Raw genomic sequence first — 27477 nt, forward strand, 5'->3', positions numbered from 1 at the left:
TTACGTGTCTTTCCGTGTTCTGATGTGTTGGTAATGTTTATAACCAATATATGCTGCATACAACTTATCCGTCTATAGTATTTAAATGTGTTTCCGTGCGGATGAAAAGTGCTGTATTTCCAAAATGCAGGGTGTTGTCAACTAACGTGCCTCTTTGTCAAGACGTCCTTTTGAACAATGTCGCTTTTATTCACGATCGGCAGCTGGTTTGCCTGTTTTGACATCTACCACAAGGGGGCGTACCCTGCAGGATGCATGCTTGTTTCCCCGTGAATCCAACTTGATATGAATTCTATATTATGAATGTTCATGTACCGTTATGTGTCAAAGATTGTTTTCTAACAGGATGAAGGATCCGTGAATGTTCAGGCTTGTTTATTTACAGGAACGTTAAATTAAAATGGAAGCAGGTTAAAGGTCCAAAGCAAAAGGAGATATGCTAATTTCATGTAAACAGTCATTTGTTCCATGGTTACAATATTGTTCATGTGCTGCTCATCCCTCTAATAAAATTTTGTTTCAAAGCATTGTGCAGGATTCATGTCGCTGTTCGATTCCTCTGTAGCGCTCATGTGGATGCCTGAAGATTCCTGAAGCATCAAGAACCTTCAAGAGCACCTCTCTCAGTCCAGCGAGACCACATGGAATCCATCGTTCTCTCTATGCTCCACCATGTAACCCTGCTCTCCTCGCCGTCCGCCATTGCTCCGTTTCCACTTGTCCCTCCATGACGGAGCAGCAGCAGAGGGGGACAAAGGTGTCACGGGCGCCGGTGCCGTTGTCATAGGTGATCTGTTGAAGAAGTTTTGAGTTGTACTTGTAGTGGGCGAGGCAGGTGATGGCGGGGAGGCACGTGTGGCCACCACAGGGAAGTTGGTGGGCCGCTGGACGGGCACTTTGTTCCTCCTCAAGATGCCGACGCGTGAGGTCTTCTTCTGGCTCTGCTCCACTTGGTGCTGTAGAAGCAGCTGCTGGTTGAGCATCAGCTGGACATCCTCCTGAAGACCAAAAAAAGGTCAGTCGTGCCTGCACTTTTAATGATGCCTCCTTGGGTGTGTCGCTAATGGACGCCGCCCCATGAATAACATCTCGACTATGTGGCGGGCGCGTCTCCCGGCTCACCTTCCATGCCTCCAGCTCCAGCGACAGTTCCAAGCGCTTCTGAGCAGCCTCCAGCAGCTGGTTGTTCAGCAGCATCATCTCCGTCTTACTCCGCAGAAGCTCTGCCTCCATAGCCTTCTTCCTGTACGCACAACACAAACAGTGATGCACTGCGTTAAAAAAAAAAAAAAAAAACATGCATCCCCCGTTAGCCTCACTTCTCTATGGCCTCGTCTCGATCCCGCAGCGCCTGTTGGAGCAGGGCACTGTCCTCTGAACCACTTCCTCCTTTTGACTTGACGTCCTGGACACACAAAGGATTGAGTCACGCAAATGTTCCCATCTTCATGACAATCAGACACCACATGACTTTTTTTTTTAGCTGCCCTGTCAGCAGGAACTGGTCCTCCCACATCACCCAACCAGATATGGTATGTATGTCTATATTATATATATTGGACTTTGTTCCAGTAACGGAGTAGAAGCACCCAAACACAAGTAATAGAATATTGGAAGTACATTACACATATGGTAAAGACTACCAATGTACTGTTGTAGCTAAATCTAAAGTACAACATGGAAGAAAAAAAAGTTAATAGACCATGTAAATGTGTAGGAACATTACAGTTAAAGCAATTATGTAGAAACATACCATAATTAATTATGGTATGCCACAAAAACTGTTCTATTCTCAACTACAACTACACCAGGGGTGTCCAAAGTCCAGCCCGGGAGCCATTTGTGGCCCACAAGTTGCTTTTTGGCGGCCTTAGGCATGTACTGTGAAAGTTAGTTCCCATAAAAAGAAGTAGACGTACAAGCCATATGTACAGTATGTATATAGTTAAGGAGTGTGCAGACCACCAAGTGATCACTACTAAGGGGGCTGTAGTTTTGTCAGATCCAAATCTTTAACAAAATCTTTTTTTTCACTATTCTGGTAGAAACCATTGCAGCAAAATGGACAAACGAGAAAAACTGCCAATTTGGTTGCTGCCGGACCCACCCCACGTGATGAAGGTGTGGGCGGTGTATTCAAAGTTAACTTTTAAGGACTAACCCACAGCATTGTACTTCAATTGAAATACGACATTCTTCTTTACAAATACAAGTCAACCAGTGTGCACAATGTAGTAAAGTAAGCAAGTGCAAGAACCTGTGTTCCTTTCATGGCTAGTTTTCTGGCGACATCCTGTAGTTGTGCAAGCGCATCGTCCAGGCGGTTTCCTCCATGGGGGGGCTGAGCTGGGCGGGCCTGCGGGCCTGTCATCAGCTGCAGAAGACTCAAGATGGAGAGAACCTCCTCTGTCACCTGTTAAATGTTTTAAAAAGTCATTAAAACAGAAGAATTGAAAGTTAGCTCGATAGCTAGCTCACCCTGTCTCTGTCTCGACTCCATCCGGGTCCTTCGCGGCTCTCCTGCAGCTTGTCCACCTGAGCCTTCAGCTTGATACTGCGCCTGCGCGACAGTTCCACCTCGCGACGCACTTCCTTGAGCTGCAACGCATTGATAAACATCCATCCATTTTACGCAATCTTATCGACAAGCGTCATAATGTATGCCGCAACTTTATTTAAAACAACTTTATTATAAGACAAAGACCCCTCCAACTGGCCACGCCCATGTGTTCGTGTTGGCGTCACAGTGAGAACTTTTAAAGTGATTCAAAAAGATAAATAAAGCCCACCGTCTCATTGACGTGTCCGAGGGTCCTGCGTCTGCCGAGCGGCCTCCCGCTGTTGATGAGGTCCGGCAGGGTCATGCAGCTCCTTTGGAACGGGGACACGCCCTCGTTGGACGGCGACTCGGGGCGATCCGGTTCATCAGAGTTCTGCTCGTCTGTCCCGTCCTCCTTGGCCTCCCCAGACTCCATGGACTGAGTGGAACCGACGGTCATTTCCTCTCGCACCTCCTTCAGGCTCAGCAGGGCCAGCGGTCTCGGCTCGGCGTTGGTCCTCTCCTCCTCGCCATCGTCCTCGGGTTCGGACATGGAGGTGGAGCGGCGCAGCGCCAGCAACGAGCCGCGCTTGGTCGCCTTAGACTGGACTCTGCTCAGGGACGAGTAGAGCTGCTCCGTGGGGCTCAGCGGAGGTCTGAGGCGCTCGTTGAGGAGCGAGAAGGGCTGCGAGTAGTCCATGATGATGGAGGTCCTAACGTCCACTGAGCAGCCCGAGCCGGCACTCTGAAGAACAGCTAGATGAAGAATGTTTCCAAACTGGCTTTTCCTGAAGACGCTCAGCGACGTGACTTCACTCGTTTGTTCCGCATGACGCACACGGGCATACCTCGGTGGCAGGCAGTGGAACAAAGCACGCGGGGTTTTTTCCCTCCCACTTAACAACCTGATCATGTGACGTCAGCAAAACTTTTGTGTTGGAGGCTTGTGACAGTTAAAAAAAAACAGTTAGCGTTGCAGAATGACAAATGTGTACATTTACCTTCCATGAAGTAAAAGTGTAAACAAACAGGCTGGAGGTAAAACAAGAATTCCTGTCAACAGATCAGCAGCATCAAACATCGCGTACAAAAGTCTTGGGCCACCATGACATGTTGTCAATGCTAAGACCACCACCTCACAACAATGTAGAGTGCAGACCTCCACCAAGGGTCAAAGGTTAAAAGTATAATATGAGTTACTCTTCTGCATTACTTCCTGGTTTATGCAATATCTGGAAGATGGGCTGTACCATTATGATGCAGGGGTGGTGCAAACAACAAAGCTCATGGTGGCCCAATACTTTTGCACACGAGTATTAAGGCCACATAGGAAAATCAAATCTGATTTTGAGAATAAAGCATAATAATAATTAACAATAATAAACACTAACTCTAAAAACTCTGTTACAGGCATCGTCTGAGACAGCTATGAAATGGGGAACTCATATGACCTTTGCCCTTGGGCAGACAAAGGGGGCGTGGTCATTAAGGTGAAAGTGAGAAATGCAAGACATGCTAATCTGTTTGTGCCACGGTATGAATTATGAAAACGTTACGAAATTTATAACATACTGGAAATTTTCAAATTCATTATTGTACATTTCAACTTTTTTCTCATAAATTTATCTAGTAAATTTCCATTTTTATAGTAAAAATAGTAAATTTTATTTTCTTGCAAATTTACGACTTTACAACTATTGTAAATTAAAACTTTTACGACTTTTATCGAGTAAATGTAGGACTTTCTTGTGAATTTAAATTTTTTTCCTCATACCTTTACAACTATTCTTGTAAACTACAAACTTTTTCTCAAAAATTTATCTCATAAATGTTTGACTTTGTGCTCAGAAATGTACGACTTCATTATTGTGAATTACGACTTTTTTCTCAGAAATTTACAAATTATCTAGAAAATGTACGACTTTCTCGGAAATTTATGACTTTATTCCTGTAAATTACAACTTTTTTTCTTATAAACTTTGCGTTATTCCTATAATTATGACTTTTCTTGTAAATTTGTCTTTTTATAAATACAACTTTCTCTCGATATTATTACTTCATTCTCATATTATGACTACTTTCTACTAAATTTACCACTTTTTTTGTAAATTACTTTTTTCTAGTAAATTTACTACTTTAATCTTGTAAATTTACAACTTTTTTTTCTCGTGAATTGAATGCTTTATTTTCATAAATTACTGTTTTTTCTAGTAAATATACTACTTTAATCTTGTGACTATACAACTTTGTTCTTGTAAATGTGCAATTTTTTTCTCGTAATATTAGAGCTTTTCCTCGTAGATTGACAACATTATTCGCGTAAGTTTACAACTTTTTTCTCTTAAATTTCTGACTTTATTCTTGAAATGCCAAATTTTGTTTTTTTTTTTCCAATGTGGCCACAATACTCCAACGTGTGTGAGAGACTTCCTGGTTCAAGTCATGTGAGTGACAGCAGAGCTGAGCCAGCAAGTTTCTTGGATGCCATCATCATCATTCTCATGGTCATGCCCATTGTTACCTCATAGTTCCCATTGTCACCTCATAGTTTCCATTGTCACCTCATAGTTCCCATTGTCATCTCATAGTTCCCATTGTCATAGCCCTTATCATCCTCTTTCTCAGTCATTATCCTCATCATCCTCGATAGCCTTCTCGTCATCGTCATACTACAGTTCTCTGTGCCGTTTCCTTTTCCCGCCACTGGAGGCGCACCTGAATCCCAGGTTATCAGAGGCAGAATCGGGGGTGTTACCCATTCTGGGTAATGAGGTCGGGGGGACAAGCCCACACAAGGAGATTAGAGACAGCGGTCACACAGCAGAAGATTGTGCACCCTCCCTCGCCCACCTGGTGGTGACTGTCGCCCTGTGATTGGCCGAGCCGTCCGCCGTGTCAATCCAAGAACCACCACGCAGCACGAACATGGGTCGCGCCCCCGGGAAGGAGCTAGATGTCCACTCCCACGTGTTTCCGATCATGTCCAAGAGACCTGTAGGAAACAAGACAGCGTCTGTGTCTTCATCATCATCATCATCTTCTTCAGTCAATGTTACCAAAGTTGTTCTGAGGAGGGAAGGCAGTGACGGGGGACACGCCATGGTAGCCGTCCTCTGCTGTGTCCCTGTCTGGGAAGGACCCCTGTGACATTGAGGGGCGAGATGAAGCGTCATCTCATTAATGATGCATCATCATCATCATCATCACCTGCCACAGGTTGCTTCTGTTGGTCTGGTACTTGTTCCCCCACGGAAAAGTCCGCCCTGGAAGAAAAGACAGGAAGACATCATCAATGTTTGGGACCAGAAGGTGGCAATATTAAATATGGACGTTATGTTAGACGTTACCTTGCAGCCCCCCGCGTGCCGCCCACTCCCACTCCTCCTCGCTGGGCAGCCTCTTTCCTTTCCAGCTACAGAAGGCCTGGGCATCATTCCAGCTCACCTGAACCACCGGGAAGTCCAGGCGCTCTCCAATGCCAGAACCAGGACCTGAGGGCTGCATGGGGGTGGGGGTGACAGCCAGTGAGGACGTACAGTACATGACATAAATAAATATAAAATATAAAGGCTCACCTGTCGCCAAAAGACTCGTTCAACAGGAAGCCACCACGGAGCTGACTGCAAAGATAAGTTTGTTTCTTAAAACACAACATGAAAAACACAAACACGTGACAACTTACACGTTTTCTATGCTCTTACTACTAAAATATTCCATTTATAAATAAGGAATCCTTTCTTTGTTTCTTTCGACGAGACACAGCTCACTTCATAGCAATCTAACATCATTACAGAAAAACAAAACAAATATTCCAGAAAACAAATAAACATTCTGCACAGCGACCGAGTGGTTAGCACACAGGCCTCACAGCTAGGAGACCCAAGACAAATTCCACCCTCAGCCATCTCTGTGTGGAGTTTGCATGTTCTCCCCGTGCATGCGTGGGTTTTCTCCGGGTACTCCGGTTTCCTCCCACATTCCAAAAACATGCTAGGTTAATTGGCCACTCCAAATTGTCCATAGGTATGAATGTGAGTGTGAATGGTTGTTTGTCTATATGTGCCCTGTGATTGGCTGGCCACCAGTCCAGGGTGTACCCCGCCTCTCACCCGAAGACAGCTGGGATAGGCGACCCTCAGGAGGATAAGCGGTAGAAAATGAATGAATGAATATTAATTACCTCAATCCTCTGTGTTATTTTGCTCTTCAGGTCCTCAGAAACAAAATCCTGGAAGACAAAACTCCATCCAAACTTCTCAGCTTCCGTTTTATACTTCTGTTCCCTTACAAAGGCTCTGTTAAAAAGTGTGTGTTGACAGAACAGAATAGATGCTGTTTGTCATTGCATCATGTCATATGTTCAACAAGGTTAAAATATGATGTTGAGCTTCACTTGCTACCTGAAGGCAGAGTTGGTGACAGGATGTTTGTCCAAGTAAAAAGACTCAAGTTGAACGGACTCCTCCTCATTGGCGGCCTTCATCACCATCTTCCCTGCAGGGATGAGCACCATGCCGTCATCTTCTTCTGCTGTAACAAACATGAACATAGAATAGAATAGTTGGGTTATTGAAAACCGTGACACTGGGACGTTTACTCAAATAACCTTTATAGAAGTAATAGCTATAATGAAAGACACACATTTAGGCTTCTCTGAGGTTATTCAACATGTTGTATTATTAAAATGTCTCTTTGATAAGTTTCAATGGTGCAAAAACCCGAATCTTTGGAATAAAACAACGATATAAATGAAGTATAAGGCTAGAAAGAAAGGCTAGTAAGAAAACAATTGCCCTCTTTTACAGTTAAGACAACTCACAAGTTCTTACCTGTCGCGGTCACGAACAGCAAACACACAAGAGAAACACAAAAGAATGAACGTAACATTTTATGGGCCACGTTTAAATGTCAGCACCGCTTTAAATTAAGTAAAAAATTTAAGTTTAGCATTTAACTAGATAATATGCGCTGCTTTCATTCTGTCTCTTTGAATACTACCGCAACAAACTGTGCCCGACGAGAAACGTGACGCAGATGAAAGTTCCGTTTCAATTAAATTATTTGGTTCCTACATGAACGATAAGCGTTTAAATGAGAATAGCCCACGTTTGTCTGAAATAGTTCCCCATGTTTGCAACATAATTTGTCATGCTCTGTGTGACAGTTAGGCTTTGTTAATTTCCCGTTCACCGCCTGCTTTTTGTTAGTTCCTGTTTCAGTCCAAGATGGCTTTACTTCCGGTGATTGGTGGGGCAAGGAGACACACCTCCAAACACATCAAAAAGTTTAGCTTGAAACACCTGAAAAGCTTCAGAGAATACGTTTCATGACGACGAACATGTTTCAATGTGAATAGTTTTCAAATTAACTTTATGTACATTGGAAAATGACAGCATTAGATCAAAAAGGGTCTGACTTCTTATATGAAGTATGTGCCCTGCCATTGAATGGAGCCCAGTCTATGTAACCCGCCGCTTTCCCAAAGTCAGCTGAGATGGTCTCCAGCATTCCGCCACAACCCTGTTGTGGACAGGTGGTATAGAAAATGGATGATGTATGAAAGGACGTGTATAGAAATATTTTATTTACATTCTGTATAGTATGACTATGTACATGACATTTTTTTAACTGCACACTAGCAGTAGTTCGGATATTAGGCACCATACTTTAAAGAGACAGACCAGTGGATATAAAAGCGTATTGAGCTTGTCAGGTGCCAGGGTGGGGTGTGAATGTCAGTGAAGCGTACCCATAGGCAGCCTCCATGGCTGCTATTGCTCCGCAAGCAGGCCCGTAATGAAAGTAGTAGGCATTGGAGGCGTAACATCTTTAATGGACACACAGAGAACTTGCTGGCAGAGGTCAGTGCTTTGGACATTTCAACAAAATGTCATAAATAAACAAATCCAATGGTTCTCAAGGGAGGAGTTGATTTAAAAAAAAAAAACAAAAAAAAAAAACTAACTAGCGTGATGATGTTTTGTCTACTGCTTCACTTGACCATGACCCTTTAACCTTTGAGAGAAGACATTCCAGCCCTCATGATCTCATCCACAAGCAGGATGTTGCTGGCGATTACCGTGCTGTGGAGACAAAGGACAAGTCAAAGGTTGCTCCGGTATTTGGCTGTGGTAGATGTCAGCTTTGCTCTCACCAGGAGTGAAGCAGCTGCTTCTTCACGCTGTAGTTGTCCCACACACCGGCCTCCCCCGCCACCATGGCCTCACCTAATCACACCGATAACCACCATCATCATCATCATCTGTTGTTGTAAACGACATCACATGACAGAGACATGTTCTAACCTGTGCTCAAGTCTACGCCCACCAGCTGACCGGACTCTTTATACTCGGTCTGCAGCTTGAGCAGTGTCTCCTGAGGGTCATAACCTGAGTTCTGGGCCAGAACCTGTACAACCGCAGCAGAGGTCACCATTTGAGTGCAGTACACACTTTGGATGACTCAGAGGGATTTTCCACAATGCAACCCTTTCACGTTATGGTTGACCAATGTGTTTCTCTCTCGCCCTCTGCCCTGTAGGAGGCGCACAACACTGGCACGCTGAATTTAGTGGGTGCAGCTTATACACGGTGTATGAAATTACGGTAGTAAAATGTGCATTCTTGACAGTCCAGACCCTATATTCCAATGGCTATGTACATATCATATTGTAATATTATAATTACCTTGGGAATGACCAGGAGGGCGTCAGCAAAGGCCTGTACGCCAAGTTGAGCTCTTCCTTTCACGTTAGCTTTGTGCTTGATAAGGGCGTCAGCCAGGGCCACCTCCAAGGCGCCAGCGCCAGACACCACGCAGCCTGAGAAGACACCAGGGGTTCGCCAAAGTTATGAACATGTTCATGTTCACAGAGGTACAAGTTCTCGTTCTCACCATCTTCGATGGCATTCTTGACGGCGCGCAGGCCATCCCTGACGGCGTCTTTAATCTGCGTGAGCGTGTGTTTGTTTGGACCTTTGACCAGCAGTGTGACCGAGCGAGGGTTCTCGCATTTCTCGATGAATGTGTACTTCTCCTCGCCCTGACAATAAAGCAGGATGTCATCCACGGAACGTTTTGGCAGGGGTGACCGCAGAGACAACTCACCAGCGTGTGCTCGTACACGAGTCCCGCGTGGCCCAAACAATCTGGCGTGAGGTCATCAACCGAGTTCATGGCGATGCCGCCACATGCCAGCGTCAGCCTGCCATGGAAGGAAAAACAAGTCAGGCATCTTCAACCCCCTTCTCATTCTGGTCAGAAAACTGAAAAACCAACGTTTCATTGGCTAGTTAGGAGGCATGTCACAAGAGCAAAACATTTTAGTTCTTCACAATTTTTTACGTTTAAATAAATAAAAAAAACAGTGGTAAAAGCCATGAATATTTTCCAAACGTTTAGACCTAGAAATGTATCAAATCACACGTTTACTGTGCAAGTACAATTGCATCCTGGAATGCTGTATATCATCATTTGTCATGAAACAGAAGGGGCAGCCTGTTTAAGAAGGATTGCAACCAATGACTATTTGTTTTGGTCAACTGAATACGCTCTGAGAGACAAGGGCTCTCGAATGCAGAGGATGAGACCAAAGTTATTGTTGCACATGCATGAGAGGCCGGGAACACCATCATGGTGCCCTCGGGTGTTCGCTGTGCCATCTTAACCTGACATTCAACTCACTAATGAGATGAGAACAAGAAGATGTCACCTTTCCATGTTCCTCCTCTTGGCTCTGCGCAGGGCGACGATGCCCTCCTTGGCCAGAGCATCCAGAGAGAAGGGGTCCACTCCCTAAACAAGCAAAGGGGCAACATCAGTACACAAGGAGCAGAGTTGATACTAAACTTTGTTGTGATCCGTTGAATACATGATGGGGAGGGCAGGCATTCCCTCATGCAGAGGTACAGATCACAGTGACTCTGGCACAGTCTTATGACCAGGACGGGCCACCCTGGCACCCCTGGGTGTTCACTGTGCATTACAACACACGGCATATCGGTCACATGACTGGCTTACCTTCTGGTTGATGACGACAAAGCCCTTCTCTCCGTTGGGGCACACTTTGTTCTTGAGGTCGATGATCTTATGGACACGCTCCGTGATGAACTTCCTCTCTGCAGCCACAAACTTCTCCCTCTCCTCGGCGCTCTTGTAGAAAAAGCCAGAGTTGACCTCTGTCTTCTCGTACTCCAGGGACACGTTACACGTCAGCACGTACGCATCCTCCACACGCTTTTTCATGTCAGGGTGTCTCGCCCCATGGTCCAACACGAGGCCTTTGATCAGCCTGGAAAACAGACACAAATGTCAACAGCACTCCAAGGTAAGCGGTCAGCCAAGAAGTGAACTCACTGAGTGTCACAGTCTGTCTTATGTTTCATCTCCATGATCTCCACCATGTACAAGTCAATTGGCTCGTTGGGCTTAGCGATGGTCAACACTGCATCCACCACAGCCTGGGGGGGGGGGGGGGGGGGGGGGGGGGGGGGGGGGACAACAACACATTTACATGCAGTAACCTCCATCAAGGCTTCTAAAGACCTGTAACAACATCTGACCTCAGTGAGGAGGTCAGCCAGCTCAGCATGAACTTTGGTCCTGAGGGAGGTGCGTGCTACGTTGATGAGGGTCTCTCTGTCCATCTCACACGTCACCTTAACCTCCTCCAGCACGGCAAGAGCTTTTTCTTTGGCGGCGTCGAAGCCCTCAGCAATGATTCTTGGATGAAGACCCTAGTGCACAAAAACAAAACAAAAATGAACTTTGTCAGAAAGTATTCCCAATACAGCTTTGTGCTGATTATATATTTTGTATACAGTATCTAATGTTTTATAGCAAATGCTAACTGGACGTAATACATGAATTGTATGCATAATGACCGCTACGTAGCTATGTTCACTAACATACAACCCAGTTTATGTACAGAACTATTGAGGAATTATGTGTAATTATCTTTTTTGCTATATTCATTTGAATTGTGAATTACTGAATGATAACCCTCGTAGACCCACCACCTACGGGGGCAAGCATAAGGGTCCGGTGCATTGCGTGTTGGGTGGCGGTCAAGGGCGGGTGCCTGGGCGACCTTCGGCGGCTAAATCTGGTTCTTGGGACATGGCCCGGACGCCTCCCTGGTGAGGTGATGCCCAGCCGGGAAAAAGCCCCGGGGCAGACCTAGGACACGCTGGAGGGATTATGTCTCACAGCTGGCCTGGGAATGCCTTGGTGTCCTACCGGTGGAGCTGGAGGAGGTGGCCGGGGACCGGGAAGTCTGGGCTTCCCTACTGAGACTGCTGCCCCCGCGACCCGGATAAGTGGAGGAAAATGAATGGATGGATGAATGATAACCATTTTGATGACCTGTAAACTCTGAAACTGTGAAATACCAACAGGCCTGTCATAATAAAGGCTATATCAAATTATCAAACGATTAAAAAAACAAAAACAAAAAAAGTTGGTAATTATGAGCTGGATAAATTGACATAAGTATGCTCATCTGCACCATCTGTGTGCTACACCAGCAGGATGACAGGATGGTTCTGCATGTGTTGCATTGGCTCTACATGAAGAAAGTGAGCATCTTCTCACCTATTAGGCCAGTAGTGGGTCTACACAGTGCATCAGACACGAATATGAATGAAGGAACAAAGGCCAATGCCAATTAATTCTTCCCATCAACACTTGCTAAGGCTTTATATTAAACAAAACAGTGCAAAATGTGCGTTCAGTGCCACGGGCTGTGGTCCAGAATGCTCCTGAGTTTTTCATGGTGCCTTTTGACTTCATACAGTAAGCACAAAACCATCTTTTTAATTTTTATTATTGAATAGCATTTAATTACTTCAAATTATTTGTTCTTTGAGTGTACGATGTTGATAATGTCTTCCAAATCATCACTGTAACTTATCAATTTCTTATATTGATATAAGAGAGTGCTCCGGCGTCTGTAGCATCTGGAAAAAAAAGTTGCCCCAAACCGATTCTCTCCGTTGTGCTGTATGGTTGCCGCAGCTGCACCGCATTGAGCTGGTGTGAACCTACATCAGGGATTCCAATCTTACAGAATGCTTCCTGCAACCCCAATGGATTCAGTGTGATCGACAAGTGGAATTATTTCTACGAGCACATTGAGTGCAAGACCAAAAAATATCAGGAGAATATCGACTGGAGTGAGTTATTTCTGTAAAAATATTGAGATATGTTGGGTTCTCTCTTGTGGGCAAATGATGACAGGGTAGCGGTGGGTGGGTGAAAGCATTGTTTTCATGCGACACTTCCTATAAAGGGAAGTGTCATTCCCAAGACGAGCTGACGAGAGACGTGTTGGAGCAACATATATGGCGTTAGAAGTGCGGAATAAAGTTATTTAAGAGCAGCAGACTGTGGGAATGCTATTTTGGATGTGGCTGCCGTCATCACAGAGATGATGCATGACATGATGCGCATGCGTGAATGATGCAAAAAATGCGTACATCAATAAATGAGTTGCCACCATTCGAGTCCTATTTTTGACAGCCCTAATTGTCACATATTTTTTCAAATCCAGCTAATTGCTTGCCAACTACACAGCTGCCACCAATACAAAGTACAGCCAATGACAGCTAGGCAAACATGTAAACAAAGGTGCAATAATAGTCAAACTGAGATGGATTTGGTAAGGAAGTAATCAAACATCCCTGCATAGATTAGAGTAGCCTGTGTCAGTTAGGAATTAATTTAAACTAAATTCTCATCAGTCTAACCTCTGACACGTAGAGGTCGGCCTGCTTCAGCAGCTCCCCAATGATGAGAACATTGGAGGTGGTCCCGTCCCCTGTGATGTCATCTTGGGCGGTGGCAACCTTGGCGATGAGAGACGCTGTAGGGTGCTGAATTTGCTATAAAAAAATCCAAACAAACGATTTAGCATACTGCTCCAACAGACCTGTCCAATAGGGGATGAGGTGCATAAACAGCAATCTAAATATGCTGACGCAATCAAGGAGAAGAACATGGTTAGCAGAGAGAAAGCTGTAAAACTTTTACCATCTCGTGTAACAGGACGTTGCCATCTTTGGTCAACTTGATGTCTCCTGCTCCAGAAACCAGCCTGCACGTCCACACAGAAGCAGCATGTTAAAAAAAAGTGTACAACAAGCTTAAATTGGTTCTTAATTGAATAACGACCGATACTACAAACTACAGGTCCATGGGTGATGAGCAATAAATCCACCAGACAGACTATTGAATGTACTGCTCTGTTAGATTTCTACGAGGATTTGACGCCTGTTTGCTTGCTTGGTAACATTAGCCGGTGAAGGCGGATCACCATGACTGGGCAGGGCAACGTGCGCGGCTGTGATAACCATAAGAGGCCGAGAATGAGAGCAACTATAGTTAACTTAAGATGACATTGTCAAAGGGCGTGTAACTACAAGGAGACGAGCTTCTTACTGCAATAGAAGCAGGATGGAGTGACAGAACGACAGATAACAAAATAAAACCGCGTGCATAAAAACACAGCACTGAGCTAGCTAGACAGTTACCTTAGCTTAGCTTAGCCTAGCCTAGCATAGCACGCAGCACAAAGGCTCTTCAGCGATACTCACATCTTCATGGTCCCCTTCGGTCCCAGGTTGCTCTTCAGCACGTCCTGAAGCCCCCGAGCCGCGCTTATATTCACTGCCAAAGCGGCCTGGGCCCTGGCCACCTCTGCTTTCGGATTCAGAGCTTTTACGGCGGCCATGGCGAGCTAAGAGTGGAAAGCGCCGCTCGAAGTGAAGCTCAGTGGATTGAAAGGAAAGAAGGAAGCTTCCAGAAGCTGCACATGTGCTGCCCGACTTGTTCAGGGAACACGACTAGGCTGGGACATTAGCATTTCTCCTGTTTATTTGAAACAAGAAATGCATTTTCTGTGAAAACAATGGTGAATTCACTAACTATGACGAGATAACTAATTATTTAATTAATCAATTATATCGATTCAATATAATTGATAAATTAAAAAAGACATAATTGTCGTTTTCTCCTTTATCAATATGTTGTTCGTGTCACACATTACGTGTTCTTTGTGTGCTTTCATTTAGTCCAGGAGGATGATGTTTAATTGGATAAACACTATTTACATTTAGGAAACCAGCCTTGTCTGCCTTCCGTTGAAAGGCGCTCTGGAAAAGTTGTGAGAATTCTGACATCTTTTGAAGGCAACACAACACGGCACACCCACAGCTACTCGGCTACATATCACGTGGTTGTCACGTCATAAGTAGACGTTGATGAGACTATTACGTTTATGTGCCTACAAAAATTAGAAATACAAGCAAAATTTCACTCCCATGAGAAGTTTATTTACCAATTTACCACAGTAAATCTCTCACCCACCAAGACAGCATTGACCATGTGACCTAAGTCAGTAAACCCATATACCATGTGACCTAACAGTCAGTAAAGAAGCAACCACTCTGTGAAGTCCCAAGCAGACACCACCCTGCTGACACAATCTTTACAACTATTTAAAACAATTTCAATTTTTTTCCATCCCAATAAGCTTCAAGTGATGGTCAACATCCGGATGGAGAACAAAGTGGCACTTGTCAATCTTATTTTAGATGGTTAAACATCTATGTTAGTGATAAGCGCCTGTCAATCAAACAATCAATCAATCGGTCAGTTGGTGTGTCTTCATCAAAAGAGGACAAGGATGTTGGTGATGAAGATTGCAGGTCAGCTTCTAGAAGCAAAAGCGTCTCTGGTGATCACGATGGGGGGGGGCTTACTTCAGGGGCGAGCTCTTCATGGGAATCATGACTCTCGACTCCATGTGCTGAATGAGGGGCACTGCCAGCAAGGTAGGGGAGACAGTGAGACACATATTTAGGTTGCATTTGCACAAAAGAGGTGTGGTCATGTGACGTCCGACCCACCCACCTGTGTAGTAAACCACCTCGTCCCAGCCTTCTCGCTGCCAGGCCGCATTTCTGATGTTTTCCCTCGACTGAAGATCTTTGTAGGCTGAAGTACAGGATGTAGGATTAAAATAATAGCAACTTCAGGACGCGAGCTTCAAGAAGCGTCATCTCACCCCATAAGTGGTGAACTTGGTACAAACTTCCGATCTGGGAGAAGAAGCCACCCACTGCCTCTTGGTTCTGCTGACGAATCTCGATGGCGCGCGCCCTACAGCGGTCACACGGCTCATTTATTAATGAGTACAACATTCACATGATGCCCCAATCAGCTTTGAGCATCCTGCTGATGTCTTTGTATGATTCCATCCCAGTCAATCACAAGCAGGTGTGTGCGAGTGTGTCCAAATTAATAAGTCAGTCACGTATCACATGACAATTATGTCGCATCGCTCATGCGTTGTGTTTGAAGTCATGCAGAGAACATAAAAATACCGTAGACTCATTGTCTGCTACAATCTGAAAAAGCAATGAAACATTCTTGATGAGGGACACAAAGACAACAACAATGGCTGCTCTCAAAGTACATCAACACATCAAAGAGCAGACGGCAACGATAAAGAAGAAGACCAAACAGGAAGGACTCACCAGTAGTTGCCCCACTCGATCATGGTGCCAGGCTGCAACACACAAATACACAGTCAAGTCAGGTGACATGAGGACATTAAGACGCTGTGCTGTGAGGACACAAAGAGGGAGTCACCCTGAGTTGGTAGGATCTCAGCTCGTAGATGTTGGGTCCGGGACGAGGAACAGGTTCATTCCAAAAGCTGAACTCCAGTAGCAGCTGATTCCTGCGAGACAACAACATCTTCCCACGCTCTTGTCTGAATTCCAGAAACATCTGCCCACACATAAACACATTCATGTTTCCTGTTTGGTGGGTGCCCCGTCGACATGTGATGACATCAAGTGTGAAGATGCAACAGCAGCAAACATTACCTTGTTCTGCCTGAGTTTGCTCATCACCTCCGTAAGGGCGGGGTAACCTCCTCGATACCTCCACAGGTGAACTAGACCACCAGAAGAAACATTCTTTAACAAGTGTACATGCAGGTAATGCTTCAAGGAGGAAAATTGATGATTGCAGAGCAAAATCCCCGGTATGAGAGTATTTATGCTTCAAAACCCAATGATCCAACGTATGTAGAAGGGACAGTCACCTGCTTGGTCCTGTTCTCCATACCAAGTGTTCCATGTTCCTACAAGCTCACAGGGGTATTCGGGGTCAGCGTGGATAGAGGGCAACACCCCCTCACTGAGAACACACACTCATACAGTTAAGCAGACGTGTGCTGACGTGTGAGCGTCATCAGCAACAAGTTTGTTACCAGAGGTCGTTGTAAGCATCGAGGCACTCGGGCTTCACGTTGTGAACTACAAGAGCGACACATTTTTTGTTTTTTTTTTACTAAATGAACTTGTTACGCCCTGGTGAGACGTATACGTTGCTCCTGGCAACACTCACGCTGGATCTTGTACAGGTTGTTGTCCTCCTTCTTGGCCAGCAGGTGTGAGTGGGCGTCCTTTCTGGGGTCCACCTTTCTCACAAAGAGAGACTTGAACCAGCTGTCTTGGAACGCAGACATGTTCCTGGAGTGAAGACACACAAGATATCAAAATGGAGGAATTCATAAACCAAGCTGATGCTGCTTGTTTGTTCCAACAATGTTACACCTAGTAGTCTAAGGGTGCTCATTAGTGTCCACATCAATAAGAACATGACAGCAGAGGTCAGCATGTGTCCATTTCATTTTTAGCTGCTAGCAAGGCTGTGAGCTCCACAGCAGATTCTCTTGTATGGTGCTGACAGGGGGCAAACACGCAGAAAAGTGCATATGATCCAACAAAACACCATTTTGAGGGTTTTTTCATTTGCATTTTTGATCTTGTAGCATCAATGTCATTTTCATTTCTTTGGCTAACTTCTGTGTTTGCAGCGTTTGTACGTTGCTTCTCTTTTGCCCCTGTCGGCCGCGGTAGCATAAAGGCTTCATTGTGCTACAGTGTGACGGTGCCCATATAATGCTAAGAGTCCACTGGGCTGGCACCAGTTGGCGCCAAAGATTATGTGATTGGCACATAGTGGCTCGCTGTGGCGCCGGCCCAGTGGACTCCTAGCATCATTGGCACAACTTGGCTAGTGCCATTACATTCCAGTGGTTTCCAATAGGCGGATTGTTTGTGACATTGGTTCCACTTGGTGGACACTTTGTGTGGATTGCTTGTGGCGCGTCAAAGATTTTAAACATTTTGAAATTTTCTTGCCCCCAAACTAAATTTTTGCCGCCGTTACGGGCCACCACGAGCCAGTTAGGAGGCAGTTTGAGCCACAGCACGCCACTAGGCACCACAGCAAATTGCATTGGGGCGAACTGGCACCGGCCCAGTGGACTCTTAGCATAAGCTCCTTCCCCTCCAAACCTAGTCAGATCTCGAGGTGCACCTTTAAAAAAAATCTAACCTCACGTCAATGGCGACACGGTGTGCAAAAGTATAATTGATCTGTTTTTTTTATTACGTAATTTCTGCTATGTAGCCTTTCCTGTATTTCCTTCCTGCAAAACAGCCACTTAAATCTGCCAAAACACAATGAGAGGAGGAGCGTCTCAGTGAAGAAATTTGCAATTATGAGCAGTTATATAATCTGCACTTACATAATATATTGCCAACATTGTCCATTACTACTACAATGGAAGCTAATTAGCAAAGTGGCTCTCAATTGGTGGTTTGAGACCCAGAAGGGTTGACAGGTCTTTGCCTAAGAAACAAGAAAAAAAATGTAATGGCCCAATGTCTGTGAATGCACCGAACATTGTTGTCTGCATTTTTTTCATATAATAACATTTTGCTTTGTTTCTTTATAATGCCATTGTTTTTTCGTTTTTTTTTTTTTGGTTGCTGCCATGAATTGGACTGGTGGGCATTGCGCTTTCATTGTGGAAAAATTATCAAAACAGACAAATCTGTAACTGCAACACAACGAGCGTTCCGTTTGCACTTCAATCTTTGTAGACATGATCCCGTCCCTGCTCGAAACACCATCGCACCACCAGAACTGATTTAATTTTTAAAACATAATGAAACAATTATTATATGTACTTTAAAAAAACACAATCACTTTTTTGTTTCTTTACTTTATTTGCCTTTTAACCTACAAATGTGTCAGATCATTTGCCTGACCCTGTATGAACAAATAAGTAAAATTCATGATTATATTGCACGTTTACACCTGAAGATTTCATTTATACTGGTGTTGGCAGCGCAGCTGTAAAAATCTGTCACTGTGTGTGTGCGCGTGTGGATGAGGGAGTGTATTCAAGAAAATGATGTTTTATTTTTGGACTTTGGATACCGGTTTATCATGTTTGTTAAACTTTTCCCTTCAGCTTGATGTGGAAAAAAAAACTTAAATTAAAAGGCAGAATAAGAAAAAAAGTGAAGTTCTAATTCAACCCATTCAAATGAAAGCATCCAAAATTCACACTGGAATAAAACATGTCGTACAATTTTATTTTATTTTTCTTTAATATAATTTCCTCACCTGGAAGTAGAATGAATCATGTTTAATGTTTCAAATTAATTAACATTTAGTTAGTGTCCAATAGTAGGGAGTACATGGCTTCAAGTCAAATGTTTGGAAACCACTGCTCTAGTGTTTTGGCAGACAATTCCAAGTCACGCGCTCATCCCCCACCAAAGCGCTATAGGATCAAGACGCCATCAGAAGGCATAATTGTGCCTAAAGCTAAGCTGCTTCAGCACATGACAAACAACACATTGACGATTAAGTAGCGTCCCTGCACTCGCTCGCCACCCACTGCTCCAATAGTTTATAAGCGGATACTAAAACTCGCAAAGTTGACGTTTGGGGGAAATGTCAACAACGTGTACATATCAGTTTCATGTGTGTTATTTACTAACACTCAGTGACCTTGGATATACTTTACATAAACTCCATTTATGCAACTTCATAACGCGATCACTCTCAAATTCACGAACAAAACAACGCTGACTCCAAATGGTGCTAGAAAGAATTTTAATAGGCAACGGTTTAAAGAATTATAAAGACTTGGTTGAAGTTGTCAAGTTTGAAAAGACGGCGGCTAACAGTACGTCACACAGACGTGAGCTAGCTAGCTTTAGCCACTTAGCATGCTGGAGTTTGACATTGCTGATCATCCGCATTAGAATAAATTCATTCAAGTTACGTTAGTTCGTCGGACATGGCTGAGGTTATCTCCAAAAACACCAACCTGACAGAGACACGAAGCTGGGCGTTCATCCAAAGTCCATGTTTGATGTGTCTTAAGTTCTTTGGCACTGTGTGAAGGACTAGCGACGCCATGTTGGCTGTGGCAGGTCGCGGAGGAAGACGCCGGCGGAAGCATCGAGTTCTCTTGGGAACTACTTTGTTTCCAAACTTTAACGCTCAAACGTTACATCGTAACACCACCTCAGTTTTGACATCAATTGCCTTTGCATTCCCAAACTATAGTGTGAGCTACGTACAGACGGATAAAATGCCAACTCCTCTATTCAATCATCTTCAAAGTCAGTCATGTGATGACGTCACATGCTGTTTTAAGAAACACATGCGAGCAGACGCCATATAAACATTAACTCTTGAATCATTTTACATTTGTATCTTCCAAACATGAACAGTTTGATGTTTCTGACACCATATTACGTCAGTCATGGTTTATTTCCAAGTCAAAGTACTGGCAAGATGAACTTTAATGTGACATTAATGTGAGTTGTGTGTTTCAGAGGGATCAGCGGAGATGTTCAAGTCCTGCAGCTTTTGGGACAAAGGCACGTGATCTGGAGAGGGAAGGACATCGGTCGGAGGATCCAGAAACTCTGTCCCCGCCACACGCTTTCCCGTCAGCGGGTCAACCACCTGACCCACCTTGTAGACCACCTCAGCCAGTTCATGTTTGACGTGTTTGGCTCGAGGCTCAGCCAGAGCTTTGAGCAGTACGACATCACCCACCGTGCACTGCTGCAAAGCATCGTGTGCAAAGTACGTCTTCCTCCTGTTGTAGTACTGAGGACAAAAAAAAGAGCTTGTTGGATATGACTCATCATCACTGAACACAGTTCATGTCAAAGATGCTTTTACTTCAGGCTGTGTTCACACTTGTAGTCCAATACTCTGGTCTCGACCAAAAATAATAAACTTTGGTTTGCATTCATACATTTTGTCAGTGGACTAAACAATGCTCTCAGTTAAACATACAGTCACGCATCCATGAGCAGCGTATTTGACTTGTACATTGGCCCGACGACCATGTGCAGCCACAAGATCATAACTTCTTCTGGGTCATAAACACCCGTAGGACTTTCCTTTCTATGGTGGATGTTTTATCTGGTAACATTTTACCTCCTGAGATGCAACCAAGAGTATGTAAATGATATAAAGACAAGGGGTTGTGGCATAAGGAAACTCATGTTATGGAAGCAGTGTTAACTTTTTGTTACTGCATCTCTTGACGTTCCAAGCACCCTTGATGACATATTTTCCCAAAAAGCAACGAGTGACTTTTTCTGACGTTGTTGGGATTTTTTTTTATATGGCGAAAGCACGTGCTGTTGTGACGCACCGCCAGTGCAAATGAACTGCTATTACATATACTCAACAGAAGAGTGTGCTACTCACGAACCACATCTGTCAGTCATAATAAACGCATCATAATCTGTTATCAGGGATTCAGTTGCACTAATTTATAAAAGTTATGTATGGGAAAACTGTGAGAGGTAATTGGCCGAGATAAAATACGATTTATTTAATTTTGATGGAATTATGGACAATTTTTAATTAACAAACCAAGAATCAAGTTTATTTGTACTTCCAAAGGTAATCAAGGTGTTTTTACAAACTTTTTTGTCTAAACTGTGAGAAATGCAAACTGCACGAGGACGTCGCCTCACGACTTCTGGGGCAGCCAATAGCTACTTTTCTTACTGAAACGTTGGCACAGGGCATCACTGCAGGCTTTCTTTCCAGCTGGCCACTAAAGCAGGTGAAAATCGACACCTCCTTCAATTTGAGGGAAGGAGCGCCTCAATGAAATAAATCACCTAGTTGGCGAGAAACCCACAGTGTCTTGGCTCTCATTTTCCACACTCAAAATGGGATAACAAGACATTTGTCTGAAAAATCTAATATTACACCTTTGTTTCTTCGTGTGCTGTAGTGAAAGTGAATGTCTGGTACTTGGGTGAAAATTCACCTTCAGCAGGTATGGATCCAGCACCAGCCTGGTCACACGCACTTTAGCCGTCTTCTGCATCTTGGTCCCGATGACCCTTCCGATGATCCATTTGGCGTGGACGGACGCCTGCTTCACCGACATCCTTCTTCTACAAAACTGACAAGTCAAAGGTCATATTTTGGTCCAAGTTGGCAACACACACAGGCAACAACGACAGATTACTGACACATCAGATGCTAACGTTAGCTTCGGCTAACTAACGAGCTGACGTGTCGTACCAAAATGACGCCAATCGTCACATTATAAACACGTACAAGTATATCAATGAGTGGAAAATAATACCCGCTCTTCCTTTTAGGAGTTATTTAACGCGAAGGTCACAGTCACCAACATCCTCTCTGGCCAGCCTTCACCAAGCTGCCATGCTCGGCCTCGTTTGATGACGTCACTATGGCAACCGAAGAGGGACAAATGAACGGATTATTTTTGTAACGCTACAACGAGCACATGTCAGTTTCAGCAAACTTTCAAATGACATCAGACTACATAGCTGTGTACAATACATTTATATTTGCAGTCCAAAAACACTTATTAGCTAGTGAAACTCGTCAAATCGTGACCTTGTTAATATCATTTATTTTTAAAGTAATGAGTAACATTGTTGCCACTACAGAGGAGCAATGGAGAAACCCATTAGAAGGGTTCTAATGTGACATTCAAATGGTACATTGTACACAGGAAGCAGTAAGAGGGCAAGACAGGAAGCAGTGAGAAGAACATCCTGGTTGCCAACGTCTGGCACCGTTTGTCTGGCCAAGTTGGTCCCTCCTGGCCGGGTTTCAGACGACAGGAGAGTGGTGTGTATGTGTGCGCTCTAATCAGAAACATGTTGTAGTCCGGCAAATGTTTCCCATTTAAGGCAGCGAGCGCACCGCTGATATGCTTCTTCTGCAATGACTTCACTTTTTGCTCTGCAAAAAGGTCTGGACCTAATGTAATCATGTCATGTGCAAACGTCATGCACTTTTGCTTGCTAGTAAAAATAGTCTGCCGTCTTCAGTGCATTATCAAAGCTTTAAGGGCCATATTACAATATTTATGTTTATCCGCACATAATCTCATACGTGACAAATGCTGAAAGTATTTGCAAAGGGGAGAGCTGACAGCACTTATCAGTCTTAAATCATTGGTGACATGACACATGTATGTTTTCAATGACAACACGCTAAATAACGCTGTGTATCGCACACTGGCTTTTGTTGCAGGGTATTACTCCCAGTGTGGAGTGTTTGTCGTTAGATTAGAATATGAAACTTATCATTAACATACCAGGAATGTTTGTTTTGTTGAGATCATGTGTGGGCCAAAGACTGATAGTCCAGCCACAGAAAAAAGGCTGTTTTTTATATAACTTCTTAGTGGGTCTACATTTAACTGGTTCTATCACACTTTGATTTTCAATATCCATGATATAGATTTTAAGATCGCCATAGGTTGACCCTGGAACAGATTATTTCTACTTCCATTATAGTTTCAATGAGCTGTGTATTAGTATTATACATGTTTGATTAGTCAGATGAATGTGTCTCATTCAGCTTCCTGGTTTGAGAGGTGTGGGCGTGGCCTGAGGTGTGTATGAGTCATAGGTTTCAAACATGTCAGCCTAATATGTTTATTTTCCCAGTGGATGGAGAACAGGCCGAATCAAAGTGTTGCCATTTGAACTGTGGTCAAAAGTCACAAAGAGCCGAAAGCGATGGAAGCCCTGGGATCCGCTTTGATCTACTTCTTCATCTTCACAGTCAAACATCAGCCAGTGGTGATGATGACAAAGTGACATGTGGTGACGTCGCATTGACACACTTTACTAAGCCTCATCGCAATGTGGACCAGAAAACATATTTTACTATTGCTATTATGTTTGATGTTATTGTCCCGAATCTGGCAGCCCGCAGCTGGATTTTTATTGGGATGAAACCTAATGAAGAAGGATTAGGGCCATATTGAAAAGAGAAAAAAGATTGAATCTTAACGAAAGATATTTACAGCGAAGCAGTCAAAGCATTCAGAGATGCCAAGCACCATAGTCCCCCCCCCTTTTTGTGATTTATACCATGAATATTAGTCCTAAATGTATTTTATCTGCATATTCCTGCAGAGTCCTTGACCATGACAACCATGGTTTTAATGACTTAAAGAACACCTAGCATAATTATGCTGTTTGTATGTGCCTGCCTCTGTAAATGCTAAAAATAGCATGCTAACACCTAGCATTATAATGCTAAATGTCTGCTTAAGTTCATATTAATAATAATTGCAAATAATGCTAGCATGCTCATGTTAGTATGCTAGCAATGCTAACATCTTGATGGTAGCATGCTTACACCTAGTATAATAGTGCTAAGTATTTATATAAGTGTCTACCCATCAAAACAGCTAAAACTGCTACTATGCTAATATTAGCATGCTAGCATTGTTAACATGCTAACATTAGCATGATAGTGCAATGTACCGGGAAGCTAAATGTCCCAAATAAGTGCTCTGACCGTTTTTGGTGGAGTTAGTATGCTAGCAATGCTAACATCTTGATGGTAGCATGCTGACACGCAGTATAATAGTGCTAAGTGTTTATATAAGGGTCTACCCATGAAAACAGCTAAAACTGCTACTATGCTAATATTAGCATGCTAGCAATGTTAACATGCTAACATTAACATGATGACACCTAGCATGATAGTGCAATGTACCGGGAAGCTAAATGTCCCAAATAAGTGCTCTGACCGTTTTTGGTGGAGTTATATGCACAAATACCTGCCCTCTCAAATGCTAACCCCTAGCATAATAGTGTCTACCTATGAAAATGGCTAAAAATGCTAGTCTGCTAATGTTAGCATGCTAACACCTAGCATGATAGTGCTAAGTGTTCATATTACCCCCCAAAATTCAATAAGTTCATCCATATCCCATTTACAACAATTCCTGTGAAATGTAAGTTATTTTGAACACAGACAAAGAAACAGATAAACGGCAACAAAAACATAACCTTCACGCTGTACTTAATAAAAGTGAACAATATCAAAAGCGGGGCCTTTAATTTGTCTGTCTGTGGCCCTCGGCACAAAGTCTGAACACCCCTGTCCTCAGTGACAGGTTTGTCTTTTCCACTGACGTCTTTCTTCAGGCTAAATGGTCTGGCTATAGCGCCACCTGTTGCTGTAACATGTACTTGAACACTTGTCAATGTGTTTTTATGTAAATGCTAACAGGTTTAATGCCTCATGATCCTAACGCTGTGTTGTTCCCGCACAAACAGCCGTTGCCCCCCGGGAACTGGCGGCCGTCTGACTGAGTTAAGCGTGAACTGGCCGTCGCCAAGCTCCGCCCTTTATGGTGACCTTGTGTCACATGACATGGAGTCCCTCCCAGGTTGGATACAAAGAGCAGTTGTAGCGGCTCCAACATGTGTCGCCACAGCTAATGATGGCCATTACAAGCTGTTTATTTTGTGGTTAGTGTGCTTGAGTGTGTTGTTGTTGTCGCTGTGCACAGTGCCAAGTGTGTGTGTGTGTGTGTGTGTGTGTATTTGAGCACACTGACGTCAAGATGTGACATCACCACGAAGCTGTAGCCTCATAAATCATCTCAAGTTTGTTAGAAGTGTAACATGTAGATCACATGTCATCCATCTATGTTTACGTAGAAGAAGATGATGAAGAAGCCTGTGACATCACACATAAACACAAATATGCTATTAAAAAATACAAGATGAATAGCAGTGGTTGGACTTCCTCACTGATGCCCATTATTTTTATGGACACAGTTTGAAGGCATGGCCAGCATGTTGAGGGTGGTCTCAGCATCCTGTTGGCTCCATCAAGGCTGAGGGAGGCCTCAGAAGAAAAAGGGTGCCATTGAAGCTGCTATGTTCCATATTCTGCCACAAGTGAAGGAGTTCAAGTATCTCCAAAAACTTCAACTGCCTGGACCTTGCTTTATGCACTCGGAACCGAGAAGGGTCTTCCCAGAAGGTTGGAAGCATAAGATTGTCCAACATGTCTTGATGCAAAGATGTATGTGTCTACTTACGCTTAGTCTTTTAAGTACACAACTGCATTGACACTGAAGTACGGCAAAATGCAGTAAATGGCACTCAAAATGGAGAGTGCAGACTTCTGGATACTTACCACACTCAATATTCACCATCTTGACCGCGTAGAGGAAGGGGAGGGACTATCAAACCTTTCTAAATTAAAGAAAGAGAAGGAGGTAAATGCAAGCGAGAAAAAGTCAGAATTGATTCATTTTTTGGACATTTATTTTGTATATTGACAAAAGTAAACACACTGCAAATATGACTTTCAACTTTCAAGTATTGCCAGAACAGGCCGCTGCAAAACCAAAAGGAAATAAGGAAATCAAAGTATAGAAAGAAACCCACTTTTATATTATATATATTGCCCAACTCTCCAATATCAACCCAAAGCGAAATGTGTAACATTACCTATATTTTTTTTCAGTAAAATAACAATCTAAAGTGAGTACAGTTGTTTTGTTTGCTACTCCACCCATTTCAGAGTAGATAATTTATGTATTATATATTTTATATAAAAATTAATTTCTGTTTCTTATGCCTTGATTTATGTTTTTTTGGAAATATTTTATTTATTCTTAGTTAAAGAAACTAGTACTTTGTGCTCGATAGCTGATGTAATCTTACATTGTTTTTGGTGCCTGTTTCCCAAGTATATTAGTACGTGTGTGCATGTATAAACGACAGACATTAACTTAAATGTCTTTGAAGGTAAGTACATTTACTTGCATTCATTTACACTGCACGCTTGCCACATCCAATATGGCGGCGATGCTCGATGCGGTCTAAACAGCACCTGTTAACGACTAATAAGTTACATGTTTCAAGTTGTTGGTTATTCTGCATTATTCATTGGTCTGTTGTTATCTACATATTATCAAACATATGTTTCAGCACTTGAAGGCACCATAAGAATGGGATGTGGAATATTAACTTGCCCACGATTATTTTTATGCTGATAATTATGGGTGGCTGATATTATCAGACAACCCTACAAAATACCGCAGGATGGAAGTCGGACTGCATCAAGTTGTCAGGTTTTGGACCGGTACGATACTACAAGTAAGGACGTCTCATGGCTCACAGAGGTCCATAGAATGTGTGAATCATTGATTGTATTCAAGTACTCAGGAAGTACGCAGTGTCCTCAGAGTACTGCATTTGAGTATTGCATTTGAGACCCAGCCTCAGTCTAGCCCAGGCTCTGCATGCTTTATTCATATTCAAGATGGTGGTGCATCCCAATGCTTTAGTGCCTATTACTTGTGGACCGGTACCACATGTTGGAGCACAAACACACATTAGGCATTGAAGTGGGTCAGAGGTAACAATGTGGTATCACTTTGCTGTAAATCAAACATCAGGTCAGGAGGGATTGGGAGATATTCCCAAGTTGTGAAATCATCTCTTCCTGAATGGGCTGCCACCCCATCAACCCCCTTTTTGACCGAGGTCAGGACGGGCTCAGGCTGATGCTGCTCTGTCGGTTTCATGGAAGGTTTTCCAGGTTTAACGTGGAGAAATTCCTTGTGCGGAGCTCTGGAAGTAAATCCCTGTGCTATAAGGTGACCTGCCGCCAATGTGGTTTAAATTGAGCAAGTAACAACGCGATTGGCCCGTTTGAAGTCTTCTCCTCTTCTTAGTCTTTGCTCAAGACAAACACGGTGATGTCACGCAGCGATG

The 27477-nt window shown here is 43.6% G+C and overlaps 5 protein-coding genes across 7 annotated transcripts; all 5 read right to left on the bottom strand.

Moving 5' to 3' along the window:
- Window positions 1–358: 358 nt before the first annotated feature.
- bicdl2l (bicaudal-D-related protein 2-like) lies at window positions 359–3646 on the bottom strand. The gene is made up of 7 exons (XM_058088094.1): window positions 3541–3646; window positions 2790–3444; window positions 2479–2598; window positions 2258–2413; window positions 1320–1405; window positions 1123–1243; window positions 359–998 (listed from the first exon to the last, which is right to left on the bottom strand). Exons 1-7 carry the CDS (start codon window positions 3618–3620, stop codon window positions 624–626), a joined length of 1593 nt encoding a protein of 530 aa, XP_057944077.1. The 5' UTR covers window positions 3621–3646; the 3' UTR covers window positions 359–623.
- Window positions 3513–7759, bottom strand: sumf2 (sulfatase modifying factor 2). 2 transcript variants are annotated; one of them, XM_058088097.1, is made up of 9 exons: window positions 7369–7759; window positions 6940–7066; window positions 6720–6834; window positions 6115–6159; window positions 5887–6037; window positions 5747–5802; window positions 5596–5680; window positions 5390–5531; window positions 3513–5299 (listed from the first exon to the last, which is right to left on the bottom strand). In XM_058088097.1, exons 1-9 carry the CDS (start codon window positions 7424–7426, stop codon window positions 5209–5211), a joined length of 870 nt encoding a protein of 289 aa, XP_057944080.1. In that variant the 5' UTR covers window positions 7427–7759; the 3' UTR covers window positions 3513–5208. The 2 variants fall into 2 exon arrangements, with proteins under 2 accessions (XP_057944080.1, XP_057944079.1); XM_058088096.1 differs by having other exon boundaries at window positions 6940–7069; window positions 7369–7742.
- Window positions 7760–8351: 592 nt separating this feature from the next.
- Window positions 8352–14339, bottom strand: cct6a (chaperonin containing TCP1, subunit 6A (zeta 1)). Its single transcript, XM_058087620.1, has 13 exons — window positions 14131–14339; window positions 13568–13631; window positions 13285–13419; window positions 11101–11274; window positions 10895–10998; window positions 10559–10829; window positions 10251–10333; window positions 9647–9743; window positions 9434–9581; window positions 9226–9359; window positions 8845–8947; window positions 8694–8766; window positions 8352–8622 (listed from the first exon to the last, which is right to left on the bottom strand). The coding sequence occupies exons 1-13, from the start codon at window positions 14265–14267 to the stop codon at window positions 8550–8552; spliced, it is 1596 nt and encodes a 531-aa protein (XP_057943603.1). The 5' UTR covers window positions 14268–14339; the 3' UTR covers window positions 8352–8549.
- A 791-nt stretch (window positions 14340–15130) lies between these two features.
- Window positions 15131–20026, bottom strand: LOC131138583 (protein NipSnap homolog 2-like). Its single transcript, XM_058087625.1, has 10 exons — window positions 19743–20026; window positions 16955–17079; window positions 16818–16863; window positions 16650–16744; window positions 16429–16499; window positions 16190–16330; window positions 16075–16106; window positions 15603–15697; window positions 15449–15532; window positions 15131–15358 (listed from the first exon to the last, which is right to left on the bottom strand). The coding sequence occupies exons 1-10, from the start codon at window positions 19832–19834 to the stop codon at window positions 15294–15296; spliced, it is 846 nt and encodes a 281-aa protein (XP_057943608.1). The 5' UTR covers window positions 19835–20026; the 3' UTR covers window positions 15131–15293.
- A 146-nt stretch (window positions 20027–20172) lies between these two features.
- On the bottom strand, window positions 20173–25932 carry mrps17 (mitochondrial ribosomal protein S17). 2 transcript variants are annotated; one of them, XM_058087628.1, is made up of 4 exons: window positions 25889–25932; window positions 22047–22152; window positions 21723–21860; window positions 20173–20536 (listed from the first exon to the last, which is right to left on the bottom strand). In XM_058087628.1, exons 3-4 carry the CDS (start codon window positions 21843–21845, stop codon window positions 20234–20236), a joined length of 426 nt encoding a protein of 141 aa, XP_057943611.1. In that variant the 5' UTR covers window positions 21846–21860; window positions 22047–22152; window positions 25889–25932; the 3' UTR covers window positions 20173–20233. The 2 variants fall into 2 exon arrangements, with proteins under 2 accessions (XP_057943611.1, XP_057943612.1); XM_058087629.1 differs by lacking the exon at window positions 25889–25932 and having other exon boundaries at window positions 21723–21852.
- Between the last annotated feature and the right edge of the window lie 1545 nt (window positions 25933–27477).

The sequence above is a fragment of the Doryrhamphus excisus genome, chromosome 11, assembly GCF_030265055.1.
Source record: "Doryrhamphus excisus isolate RoL2022-K1 chromosome 11, RoL_Dexc_1.0, whole genome shotgun sequence".
Lineage (NCBI taxonomy): Eukaryota > Metazoa > Chordata > Actinopteri > Syngnathiformes > Syngnathidae > Doryrhamphus > Doryrhamphus excisus.

Excerpts from the sequence above, each read along its gene's own strand:
- LOC131138583 (XM_058087625.1), bottom strand. The coding sequence starts at position 19,834 with ATGGCGTCGCTAGTCCTTCACACAGTGCCAAAGAACTTAAGACACATC. Across the intron at positions 17,080-19,742 it reads CAGCTTCGTGTCTCTGTCAG|GAACATGTCTGCGTTCCAAG; the intron begins GTTGGTGTTTTT and ends TCTTCACTCCAG. Across the intron at positions 16,500-16,649 it reads TGGAGAACAGGACCAAGCAG|TTCACCTGTGGAGGTATCGA; the intron begins GTGACTGTCCCT and ends CTGGTGGTCTAG.
- mrps17 (XM_058087628.1), bottom strand. The coding sequence starts at position 21,845 with ATGTCGGTGAAGCAGGCGTCCGTCCACGCCAAATGGATCATCGGAAGG. Across the intron at positions 20,537-21,722 it reads TGGATCCATACCTGCTGAAG|TACTACAACAGGAGGAAGAC; the intron begins GTGAATTTTCAC and ends TTTTGTCCTCAG.
- cct6a (XM_058087620.1), bottom strand. The coding sequence starts at position 14,267 with ATGGCCGCCGTAAAAGCTCTGAATCCGAAAGCAGAGGTGGCCAGGGCC. Across the intron at positions 10,830-10,894 it reads AAGACAGACTGTGACACTCA|GCTGATCAAAGGCCTCGTGT; the intron begins GTGAGTTCACTT and ends TCTGTTTTCCAG. Across the intron at positions 9,360-9,433 it reads CAAGAATGCCATCGAAGATG|GCTGCGTGGTGTCTGGCGCT; the intron begins GTGAGAACGAGA and ends GTGTCTTCTCAG.
- bicdl2l (XM_058088094.1), bottom strand. The coding sequence starts at position 3,620 with ATGTTTGATGCTGCTGATCTGTTGACAGGAATTCTTGTTTTACCTCCA. Across the intron at positions 3,445-3,540 it reads ACACTTTTACTTCATGGAAG|GTTGTTAAGTGGGAGGGAAA; the intron begins GTAAATGTACAC and ends TCACATGATCAG. Across the intron at positions 2,599-2,789 it reads TCGGACACGTCAATGAGACG|CTCAAGGAAGTGCGTCGCGA; the intron begins GTGGGCTTTATT and ends AATGCGTTGCAG.
- sumf2 (XM_058088096.1), bottom strand. The coding sequence starts at position 7,426 with ATGTTACGTTCATTCTTTTGTGTTTCTCTTGTGTGTTTGCTGTTCGTG. Across the intron at positions 7,070-7,368 it reads GCTGTTCGTGACCGCGACAG|CAGAAGAAGATGACGGCATG; the intron begins GTAAGAACTTGT and ends TGTTTGTTACAG. Across the intron at positions 5,300-5,389 it reads AGGGCGACAGTCACCACCAG|AATGGGTAACACCCCCGATT; the intron begins GTGGGCGAGGGA and ends CTCATTACCCAG.